Here is a 12,500-nt window from a genome sequence, read left to right as displayed (position 1 = left end):
GGGGTGGGCCACACTCCCATGGGGATGTTCCCAGCCACCCCATTTGCTTGTTCAGGCATCTGCCCTCCCCATAGGAGGAAGGCCACCCAACAGGTCACCCTCTGCCCCGTGCCTGCCCCACTCAGCGTGATGCGCACGGTAGGTGTTCAAGGTAATGAGTAATGCAGGCCTCTTGAAGACATCTGGCCAACACAGAAGGTATCACATTTTCTATTTTGAAAAGCTAAAGTGAACATCACGTTTCTCGTATGTTCACAAAAAAATGTGTTCACAAATGTTCCTGGCAGTGGTTTCCATAATAGCCAAATGTTTGTCAATGAATGAATGGGTAAATAACATATGGTATATCCATACAATGGAATAGTACTCAGCCATGTACAGGAGTGAAACCTTGATACCCGTTACAACAGGGATGAGCCTGGAAAACATGCAAAGTGAAAGAAGCCAGACACAAAGAACTATATATATAATGTGTGACCCCATTTATAAGAAATATCTGGAACAGGCAGATCCATAGGGAAGGGAGGTAGATTCATGGTTGCCAGGAGCTAGGGGAGGCCAGGAAAGGAAAACCCAAGGCGCGTGCTTCCCTCTACACTCTCACTTCTCTATGGCTGTCACTTCTGGGGACCGGGACAGATCCAGAGACAGACGTTCCCCAAGGGAAGGAGGAATGGGGCAACAGCTAGTGGACACGAGGTTCCCGTTAGTGTGATGAAAACGTTTTTGAATTAGACTGATGGTTGCCAAACTTTGTGAATGTACGAAAAGCCACTTAATTGTATACTTTGGGTGAATTCTATGATATGTGAATTATATGTGAACAAAAAACAGTGTTTTGAGTGAAAGTAACGTTCCTCATCTGAATTAGAATATATGTGCCAGCTCTGTCTACACTAAGGAAACGTCTTCCAGGGCCGGAGTGCTGTTTAGAATAAAGGTGTGTCCGGTACCTGTGTAAAAGCACAGGGCCCACACAGGGGTGAACAAGACAGAGCCCAGCTGTGGGGGAAGGGCCTGGTGTGGGGAATCTATTCCCATTCAGGGAGTGTAACTCGATTTCCCAACATTATTTCCCTTTCCAATCTCCATGGAGGCATTTTTTACTCCTGGTTTTTCAGGCTGCATAAAGAAGAAAAGGAATGTTCTAAGGCAGAGAGGCTTTAAAGACATCACCAAGATTAATGTAAACACTGGAATCCCCAAAAGCACAGCCCTTGAACACAGCATGCTAGATTATGTGTCTCCTATAAAATGTCCCATTTCCACATGGGGTTCCCAAATGCCAAGGTATACTGGGACCAGAAGCCATCGTGTCCTCATCTGACCTCCTTCTTGCCACAGCAGCCCCCAACCCAGCCCTGGCCTGCCCCACTCATAGCCCCATGCCCAGCTGGCACTGCTTGGCCTGGAAATCCTCAACCCCTACTGCTCAGCCTCCAGGGGTACAGCCTCCACGGCCCCCTCCCCACCACCTCCCCAAGGCGCCCTTCCTCTCAAATCCACCAGTGCCTCGTCTGCTTCTCTTGCCATCAGATGGAGCGCCGCCTTCATTCTGACTATTTTATTAACTTTTCCATGTCCTGCTTCATTCCCACAAGACCTTGAGTCAGTGTGATGGCAAATGTGGCTTCTGCACCAGGCACGTGACAACGGCCATCCAGATACCAGGCCCCAGGCTGCCAGGATGGAGACCATCACTCCCCTTGGCAAGGGACCCACTGCCGAATGGGCAGGTATGTCACCCCACCTGATACCCTAACCATGAGCGCCTATGAGAACCGATAGCTTCCCCATCTCTCAGTATCACCTGCTGTGTCCAGGTGGGTGAACACTGGGAGCCAGGCGCAGATTCCAAACCATGTTGACGGCGAGTTTCCACAGCATGCCACACTTTTATGTAAGATACCGTGTTCACACTACGCTCGTCCAATAGATCATTCCCGCCAGCTGGCATTTTGCAAGTACGCAGGAAAGGAGAATCACCAATGCTGGTGGAATCTGGGGTGGTGAGGAAGGGGAGCAGTCCCCCGGCGAACACGGGGCTCAGGCACACGGCAGGTGTTCACTATCATGGTGCCACAGCAAAGCCAGGGCATGGCCTGGAACTCAGTCATTGGGGTTGTACGTATCGAACGCCAGCTTCCCTGGGCAGGGGGCATGTGAAGCTGCAGCCCAGTACCCTGTGTGGTGTCTGCCAGTGGCACGTTTCTCTCCCTTACAGGGTATTAAGACTCAGTGGACTTCTGAAACAATCACCACCCTAGCCTATGGCCTGTTTGGTCTTTAGTTTGGGATAGGCCACGGCCTGATGCCAAGCATGTGGTAAAGCAATCTCGATGCCACCCGTCCTGAAGGCTCTTCCATCATAAGAGCCCTGGAGGAGCCGCTGCCCTCAGCTTGGCGCCTGTTTGGAAGCTCAGTGCCCGCAGGCCTAAAGCTTGCATGGGATGTTTCTGCAGTGTGGGCATGTTCCTTAGGGAAAACACCAAGTGGGTCTTCTGAACTAGGGCTAGAAGGGATGGCCATCAACAAGCATCTGACTGACCCCAGCCTGGCTGCCCAGGGCTGAGACAAGAAGGGCCAGCGGGGAGATTCCCAGCCAAGGGCCTCCTCTAGAGAAGACAAGGAGGTAAAAAGATGGAGAAAAACCTGGCAGAATCCACCCTCCCCAATCCAACCCCCTGGATTTCCTGACTTTAGGCTTTCTCAGATGCCTGAAGCACGGGGTCCAGGCCTCAGAGGCTCCGGGGCTCACTGTGCCAGGCTGTAAGCTTTCTATCTGGGAAGACGTAGAAAGGGCTATCTCAAGAGTGCAGGGAGAGGGTGGCATCCAGAAAGGAGAGGAAGAAAAGAATGACCCCAGCCACGCAGCACCTCTAAGAAACTTCCCTCCAAAGATGATTTGCACCAATGCTGACCAAAATCTGCCATGGCCTCCTATCTCAAAGGGAGCTTCTCTATTTGAAATTTTGCACGCTCCATAATGACCCTTCGAGAGTGTGTGCCCCTCCGCATGCACTCAGGTTCCTTGTGAAGTCAAGTCACTCCATGTGCTCATGAAAAGCATTTGAAAACTTCTATTTTGCCTTTTAGTGTAGCGAACAGTCGACATCGCTGACAGACAGCCTTCTATTTGTTGTTGTAGCTTTATTTTAAAACCATTCTAAAAGACGAAAGTTACGTTTTACTCATTTTGCTTCTTTTTTTTTTTTTTTGGAGATGGAGTTTCACTTTATCTTGCCCAGGTTGGAGTGCGGTGGCACAATCTCGGCTCACTGCAGCCTCTGCCTCCCAGGTTCAAGAGATTCTCCTGTCTCAGCCTCCCAAGTAGTTGGGACTACAGGCATGAACCACCACACGTGGCTAATTTCTTTGTATTTTTAGTAGAGACGGGGTTTTACCATGTTGGCCAGGCTGGTCCTGAACTCCTGACCTCAGGTGATCCACCTGCCTCAGCCTCCCAAAGTGCTGGGATTACAGGCGTGAGCCACCATGCCCAGCCTCATTTTGAATTTTCTACAACAAATTAAAAAGGCCCAAGTGATTGAAATGATAGTTTTGGAAAAGCACCTTTTTCTTAGGCCAGGCTTTTGTAATCCAAGCCTCAGCCTAGAGCCACTGTGCACAGACAGGTCTCAGGACCCTCCAAAAACAGCCTCACATGAAACTACGAGCAGCCGGGTCCCAGCACCGTCACTGATTCAGCTGGCCGGGCACACGCCAGAGCGACACATACTCTATCGATTCCAGCCATGGGCTGCTAGCATTGGGCCCAATGTCCAGCCATGGAGATCTGGTGGGAGGGAGCTTGAGGCACTGGTAACTTATAAGCCAGAAAGAGAAACAGAGGCAGCATTTAGTTCTTGTTCCTATTCTCCTGGGACAACAGAGTGATCTATGCCATCTCCTCTTTGGTGCTGAAAGAACCACACGCTTGTTTCAGGTCCTCTACCAACACGTTTGTGCTGACGTCTCCCTTGGTCTTCAGAGTCTAACCTGTGGGAGTTGTGGCCGGAGTGATCTGTGGTATTTAATTTTACATCATACTATCCCCGCTTTATTCTGCACTTCAGGTGATCACACTTATTTTGTTCTAAATGGTCTGTTGCTCTCTTCTCCCACCGTCCCACACCATCTCCTGGACCCACTCCAAGCTGTTTTCAGAAGCACGTCCTTCTCAATCAGAAACTCAAAAGTCCGGAGCATGACCCGCTCTACCCCTGACTCTCCTCCCTGCAGCCCCGAGAAGGGCCACCGCAAGGTGGGTGAGGAGCGGGACCAGTGGACCCACCTACTCAGGGGGCTTAACAGGAAGAGGGCCGGGCCCGCCTCTGCCGTCCTCAACCCGACAATTACCAAGTGAAACCCGGATGACCCTTTTGTCCTTTGGGGAAGATGAATGGCCATCTCCTCTCTGCTACATTTTGTCAGGTTTGGTGCTGAAGAGTCAATACCTTCACCTTGACATGGAAACTTTGTGATTTATCAGCTCGTTTCTCCTCCTGGGTTAGCATGGCCCCGAGGAGAGCAGCCAATCGGGGTGCAGGGTGCAGACTTGGTCACAGCCACTTGGAAACCGACCAAAGGCCCCTCGGATGACAGACAAATGTGTCTTGTTAGCAACAGCCCAAAAGCACTTGACTTGTACTAATAACAAAAAGGCCATGCTGGTCACCGTGGGTCTAAAGACGAAGCACCCTGTCACCAGCCTGGTTGGGAAATTAGCAAATAATGTTCTTTTCCTTGATAAATGGGTGACAGCTCCCTCTCACCAATCATTTTTAACATTTTGATGCATGCCTATGATCCCACTGGAGGAGCAGAAAAGTTTACTGGCCCTCAATTTTCAGATGATGAATGGAACTCTCTAAATGTGCGATTTCTGTATGAGGTATAGTTCATTTTAAGCAATTCTAGTAAATGGGTGTCACTGATTAGGACAAATAGTCTACTTGTGCAATAGCACAAACGGTGTGTCTCATTCTCCTGGCCTCCTTCGAGACGGGAAAGAGAGGGGACAGCAGTGACCCTGGAAGCCCTCCTGGCCCCACTCTTCAAAAGGCTGTGTTATCGAATCTCACCCCAGCACCCACTTAGCATGCTGGCAGATTAATTGATCATGGTTTGGGTTGACGCTACGATGTAGCAGTGGGGAGGACAGCGGTGGGAGCCTGCCCTCCCTCCCTTCCTTTGTGGCTCTGCCTAAGGGGCCCTGAGGACCCTTGAAATGACCCCAGTGATGGCGGTCGGCCTCACTCCCAGGGGAAGGGGCTGATGCACGGATGCACGCCACCCCAGTTGATGTGCAAAAAAAAAGTCACCCTTTGCCATCCATATTTAAACAAAGGACAAAAGCTAAAGTGGTGTCAGGAGAAGTTGTATTGTTGGAATCATGCATTATCCTGTGATTATCCCAACTCTGGGCAGGTCCACAGTCAGCCTGAGCTGAAAACACAGACCCAAGCTATTCTCTGATAGAACCAACTTGATAGAAAAGCAAAGGTGCCTGGAGGGTGTCTATTCTCAGGGGGGCTCACTGGGGGTGATGGGGGAATGCAGACGTCCTTGGACACCATTGACTGGTGGGTTTGAAGCAGGACAGCCAGTGTGGCTGCAGGAGGGCCTGCTGCAGACAGGAACGAATGGTCAGTCACGGGGATGATGAGAGTCACCAACAGAATTGAGCCAAAGAGTCCCCAAACTCCAGGACCCATGAGGAAAGCATGTGGTTTACATGGAAGGAAGGCGTTAGCATTTAGTTGAGCATAGTAAAAATAGTATGATTTGTGGGCGGCAATTAAGCATCATTTGCTCTGTGCATCCAAGTAATTTGTTTGAGGAGCACCGGCCTGGGAGACAGCAAGCCAGGGCTGGCGTGGTAGAAGGGCACAATTGACTCCGTGGTGCTAACAGGACTGCCTCTCAACGCACACAAAAGATCTTTAACACACTTAAGAACCATGAGTGCTTTCACGAGGGGAGTGAAGTGGGGCTAAATTGTGGACACCCACCAGGAGACAGGGGAAACCCTCACCCAGGGCCAGGACAGCCCTGGAGGACACAGCGTCGCCCCTTGACGCACGGCCAGTTTTAAGGTACATATGACTTAAAAAAAAGAAGAAAAGTAAACCATAAATACTGTATCAGAAAGAACAGAAACTATTAGCAATTACTGGTTGAGTAACGATTTCATAAGCCTGAAGCTGAATGAATGTCCTTGTGCAGAAAATAATCACTTTTATGTTCCCATCTAGTAACTGCATCCCGGGGCTGGGAGGAGTCCAGGTATTCCGCCGTCAAGAGCTCCCTGTGTCCACTTTGGATGTGGTTGCTATCGACTGCCAATATCTTGTTTAGTAACTGGGTTCAGTCTGTCGCAAACAACATGTTGGCTCCCAGTAATTTGTGATAATTTCTTTAATTGAGCAAAAGAAATCTCTAAAATGAGAGTGGGTCAATCAACCATCCGGGTGCAAGAAACCAAGAGTAAGAAACACCGACCCAGCCACCTCCCCAGTGCCCCGTGAATGATGCTGGAAGTCAAGCCACCACTCCCAACCGGCCTCAGTGCTTTTGTTTAATAGGAAACCATTCTGCCAAATGGACATTGTTAGAAAACAGTAACACACGCATTTGTGCCATGATGCTTCACACTTGAAAACGTGTCTATGAAAGTAGTTTCCTCAGTAACATAATTTCAATTAGATGCATACAAATTCCAATCTGTCTTAATCAAATAACACTGTAATGCTTATATTCTAATTAAAAAATAATTTCTTTTATTACTCTTAACCATTTGATGCGTTTCTATGGGTGGAATTATAAATGCGAAACTGCTCAATTTGTGTATACTGCGAGTTTCTCAGGTAGGACATTCTGGGACTATTTTAATTATTATTAAACAAGCAAATGGTACACTATTAGACAAATATTAAAACAAGCATTGCACTCAGTTATTAATTTGCACTATTCACTTTTAAATGCAGCAAATATCTCATTAATTTAATTTTAGGTGCCCACCAGTTTATATTGCATTTTACAGTCTAGAAGGCAATTTACTATTAACTGGCAATTACATACAGAGTGATTGTTAATTCTGCTCCTAAGTGCTAGCCGCTTGAAAATTGTTCTCTCTCTCTAATTTTTGACCTTCTTACAACAGGGTGAGGCACATGGGAATACAAAGAACCAGTATGGAAGCGCTGGACATGTCATTTGTGACTCATTCTTTTAATTCACCGTGCTAATCAACTGAACCGCCACAGCCTCCCAAGGTAATTGTGTCTTTATAGGAGTTGAAAGCAGCAGGCAAAAGGGCCTGGATGGATGGGGCCTGGCCTGCCTTCCCCTTCCCACTCGGGGTTGACTAATAGGGTCTGGTTCAGAAAAATCTGGTGTTTCTCAGATCACTGTAAACAGATCATTGAGGCCTTTTGCAAAGTCCCTCCCAGCCTCTGGCAGGCAGCCCCTCCTCTGAGCACAGGTTCATTAGTCCTCCGCCTGGCGGCCCCAGCCGGCCTCACGCGGGGAAGGTTAAATGTGAGGGTGTCCCGGCAGCCTCCGGGGCTGGGGGACACTGATGGGAACCAGACGCCCAGGGGACGGTGCCTATGTCGTGACATGCAAAGGGGCTGGCTCAGTTTTCAGCGGGGGAGTGCAATTCCCGGTGATTACCTCATTGTCCCCATCAATTTCGGGGCAATGCAAATCAGACAGAAGCTTCCAGGTCAGACAGGTCATGACCCTACCTTTCCTCTGCTCCCCAGCCTGTAGAGCCTGTATCCCTTACATCACCTTTGAAATGGATATTCCTGTTAATGACTGGGGTGTAGGGGAGCCAATAGGTTAACCTCCAGCCAAGAAAGGCTGGGCTGTGGCAGAGCGTCACCAAACACCCACTCATGGGAGCATGTCTTGATGGAGGAAATCCCTGAAGCTTCGGGCAGCCAGGACCCTGAGCTTGTGCCCGAGAAGCCCAGTCAGCCCCAGAGGGGGCACAATATGGCCTGTAGATATAGAAGGTAGGCACTTGGACAGGCTGGGTCGGGGCTGGAACTAAGGTGTCCACTGGTCCCTTAGCGGGAGGATATGAGACCTGGAGAGGATATCCCTGGCCAAGGAAGGCATCCCACCTGGCTGGAGGGCAAGAGGAACAGGCTGCAGACAGCAGAGAGCTGCCCCCTCCCCGCACCAGCCCCAGAGCAGCAAGAGCTGGGCCCGGCCATGCTGGGAATTGAGGGAACGCTGACATTGCAGGCTCTGCCACACCATGTGATACCTGCCAGCCAGTGACAGGCAGCTCCTCCCACCCTACACATCCGCATCTGTCTACAAATGCACAGCCCAAGGCCTTTCTCTACAGCACTGGGGACAGAATCCCCAGGAGACAGCAGGCGAAGTGCAAAGAAAGGACTGGACCTTTCCAAAATCTTCTTTCTAACAATAGCTGTGCAGACTTCCCCACCAAAAAGCCCACGTATGCAAAGATCTGAACTCATGAAAGGATCCGCTGAAGGCATCCACTAAAGCGTTCATCCGGGATGGGCTGACAGTCCAGTGTGAGAACAGGGGGCTTATTCATTCACTTCTGTGCGGAGGCAGTCAGTCTTGCCACATGCAAACACATGTCACTTTCGTGTCACAAACCAGGACCCCGCAGCAGACACAGGCATCTACACGGGAGCCCACCCCTGGCATGTGCCCGCTGAAGCGCAGGTGCTGCTCCATGGCTCACAAGCAGTAATCAATACCCGTTTTCCTAAGGAGCTCAGGACTCGAGCAGGATCCCACAGAACCCAGCAGAAGTTCACCCTCAGTGACTTTCCACAGGAAGGACCATTTATGCCATGTGTTAGACACTATACATAAGTCATCCCTGATCCTTACCAAAACCTTGCCAGGTAGAGCAGAGGAGAAATTGAGACCACAGGAGTAAGCATATGCCCAGGTCCCAGTCTGTCTGCAAACACCAGGTCTCTGCACAGGGCCTGCAGCCTCTACAGCCAGATGAGCCAAGGGACTCAGGGGGCATGTGGTACACATACCAACAGTTTGCATGAGGAAGCGTGTGGAAATGTGCACTGTGTGGCTTCAGCGCACACATGAAAACAGCCCTACGGCAAGGTGCCAGAAAGGACCCCCCCGGCCCACGGCGGGATTCTGATGTCTCGCCTCTCCCAGGTACCTGGAGCCTACAGACGCTGCACTTTATTGCACAGCAAAAGTTCTTATTTGTTGAAGTGTATATAAGTGTTTAAAAGGCGCCCCAATTTTTAGAACCCTGTTGTGACATGTCTTTATTTTTTAAAACACTGGGATTCCAAAACCTGGAGGAGCGGCCCTCTCTCCATCTCAGAGTCTTACATGCAGGCCAAGAGGTGTCCGGACATCAGCTCTTTGCTGTGCCCACCTCCCCTGTGGTCTTCCGGCAGCTCCTGGGCGCCTGGTCCTGCGTGTGCTGGTCCCACAGAAGGCGGCCTCTAGTGTGGGGCAAGCACTGCCTCTCCCACCCTAACCCCATGGAGAGTGCCGAGCTGTCGACTGGACGCCTCTGGGACAGCAGCCCTGGCCCGCCACCAAGACCTATCCAGGCACACCCTGGGGTGACGCTGGGCCTGATGTACAGTGGGCAGCAGCAGGATGTATATCTTGCCCTTCTTGCTCACTCAGTCCTTCCTAAGAAGGGAAGAGGCTGAGGGATGTCTATTGCCTCTTTAAACCTTCCGAAAGCAGAGGGGGCTTAGCATCCTCCATGTCACCCACTCTCCGGACAGAGGAGAGGATTGTCCCCCAGTGGGCATCTTTCAGGTGGTGATGGCAGGAGTTGAAGCCCCATCCTCTAGTCCAGGTTCCTGCTGTGGCCCTCACGGCCACCCCAGGACACCAGGCCACAGTCACCCAGCCACTGCACAAGCAGGTCAAGGCCACAGATAGTAAGTATTCATCTCGTTCACTGTCATCGGGTTCCAGCAGGCACTGTCCATCATTAAAAACATCCCTCAAATATCACAGCCTTTGGAGTTGGCTAAGATTAGAAATCAAAATGCAAACACGCCTTAAGTTGAAGTGAGTTGTTTGTTTTGAGACAGGGTCTTGCTCTGTCACCCAGGCTGGAGTCCAGTGGCGCAATCAAGGTTCACTGCAGCCTTGACTTTCCGGGTTCAGGTGATCCTCCCACCTCACCATCCTGAGTAGCTAGGACCACAGGCATACACCACCATGCCCCACTAATTTTTAAATTTTTATAGAGACAGGGTTTTGCCGTGTTGCCCAGGCTGGTCTTGAACTCCTGGACTCAAGTGATTCTCCCGCCTCTCAAAGTGCTGGGATCACAGCTGTGAGCCAACATGCCCAGCCAATCTGAAGTTTATTTACGGCATTTCTCAATAGCAATCCTGAACAAGTGGTGCTAATTCAGCCCTTGCATGGACAAAGCATTGTATAGAACAACTGTAAGATAGCAAGCATGTGTAACTGCATAGGCCACACTTCCTGCGGCCAGGAGTCTGTCCCGCACCCTCAGAGAACACAGATCTGCTTTAGGAAGCAGCGTCATGTAGGGTTCAAGACCCCAGGCTGGAGCAAGAAAGAGCAGGCTTACATGGGCCTTGCATTTACTGGGGGTGTGGCCTGGGCACTGACTTCCTCACCTCCCTGAGCCTCAGCCTGTGCAGCAGAACAGCAGTGACACCACGGGGCAGAGGCCTGGAGACCAGTGTACACGCGGCCCCTAGCCCCACATGGAGCCAGGCACATGGGCAGCTGCCCCGGTGGTAGCTGGGTGACTGTTGTTCCTAACGACTCCCCCGCCACTTTGTTTACAGGTGAGGAGTCTCACAAACAGAGAGAGGTACCGAAGCTCACACAGCCACGGGGACTGTCCCATCCATGGCGTCATACGCCATCTCAAAGATGTGGAAACCACACACCCAGCTAAACCCAACCCACAGGCCAAGGGAGCTTCGCCCATCTTCCCACAGACCCCTACCCTCTCTGTACAGTCCTCCCATGCCCTCACGAGCACCTCCTGGTGGGGAGGAGGCCTCTACCGCTTTCCCACAGAAGCTGGAGCTATGAACTCACCGGTGTAGACAAAGCGCCCAGGAGCACCTTTGCAGAACTGCTTGGATTTGTAGGAGAGGGTCACTTCGACGACGCCAGGAATGTGCCTCGGCGGGGTCTGGACTCGGATGGCATGGGGAGTTATCAGCTACAAAAACCACACAGTGAACAGGCACTCAGCGGCGCTGGCCGTGAGAGGCGGACACTTGCCAGTTGGATATAATTACCAAAATGAGCACAAATTGGACCATCGTCTTGGAATGCCCCCTCCTAGCTGTCACCCAGAGTCTCGGGACCTACAGTGTTTTTTAAGAAAAATATCTGCAAATGATCCCAGGTTTTAGTTTGCAGGAAAGGCCATAGGGCATCATTCATATGAAAATTGCCACCATATGTCTCCTTAAACCTGCTTCTAGTAATTCTAGCACTAATTGTTCCAGTGGACAGGGGACCTCGATGGCAGGTTTTAAACCCCAGGGCTGCAGGGCAGGGGGGTGTTCTGTACCCACCCACGGGAGAGGCTCCTGCCACAGGCGAACAGTGCAGTGCGTTAAAAGGGGATTTTGCCATAGGGCACCTCGTGTCAATACACTATTGACAGCTTGTCAAATCCACTCATGAAGACAGCAACAGCGCGAAGCTGACCGAGTCCGCGGGCTTACCTCGCTCCACACCAACATAGTTCCGAACACAACTTGCAGCCCGTCAAAGAAGTTGTCGCCAATTATGATGACGGTGGCACCCCCCGTGGTCCAGCCTTCACTGGGACTGATGGCCTTGATGCACGGAGTGGCTGCTCACACAAGACAGAGAAGGCAGACCTTAGAGCCCCGTCCTCCGACGCCGGGCCACTTGGCCACCGCGTCCTGCCGGCCACCGCGGGAGGAGAGGCGCGCCGTTCCTCCAGGCGGCACGCACAGGGCAACCTTAGATCAGCATGTTGATGTGTTTAAAGCAAACTGTTAAATGTTTTATAAAGGAAAGGCCGAGCTGCGGAATACTAGCGAGCGAGAAAAAAATGGCTTGATATAGCAAATTATGTGTCAGGGCAAATATGACTATTACAAATGATTAAGCATTGCATGCATGTGGCATGTCGATTTATCTGCTTTGCTGTACAGATCTAAGCAGAGTCAATCAAAAGGTTGTTGAAGGAGATGGAAGAGCAAATGCCTTGCATTTCGATTCCTCATAAGCAGCTAATTGGGTTGGGTTTTTTCATCCGCGAACTTTGCCTTTTGGTTCAAAACTTCATTTTCCTCTGTCACTCCACAATTACTACTTTTCACTTTTCATCAGGAAAAAAAATCAAAAGCACTATATTAATACTTTTGTCAAAGGTACACATTTTACATCTAATATTGTTTGTCGACAGGAATCCCCGTGCCGCTGGCGTGACCTCTCTTTGTCTCGGGAGCTCTCGCATTTGCATGAGT

At 50.7% G+C, this 12,500-nt stretch overlaps 1 protein-coding gene across 9 annotated transcripts in view; it reads right to left on the bottom strand.

Annotated features, from left to right (window-relative positions):
- Window positions 1–12,500, bottom strand: part of EBF3 (EBF transcription factor 3) — a 128,717-nt gene that overhangs the window by 20,753 nt on the left and 95,464 nt on the right. For all 9 annotated transcript variants that reach the window (XM_031651985.1, XM_031651992.1, XM_031651984.1 and 6 more), the window contains exons 9-10: window positions 11,727–11,857; window positions 11,086–11,212 (exon numbers count right to left, since the gene is read on the bottom strand). In XM_031651985.1, the coding sequence (XP_031507845.1) occupies window positions 11,086–11,212; window positions 11,727–11,857 (258 nt within the window). The remainder of the gene's footprint in view (window positions 1–11,085; window positions 11,213–11,726; window positions 11,858–12,500) is intronic.

Source organism: Papio anubis, chromosome 11 (genome assembly GCF_008728515.1).
Source record: "Papio anubis isolate 15944 chromosome 11, Panubis1.0, whole genome shotgun sequence".
NCBI classification, from domain to species: domain Eukaryota; kingdom Metazoa; phylum Chordata; class Mammalia; order Primates; family Cercopithecidae; genus Papio; species Papio anubis.
The sequence above is the reverse complement of the archived record's forward strand: the minus strand, read 5'-3'. Positions and strand labels throughout refer to the sequence as shown.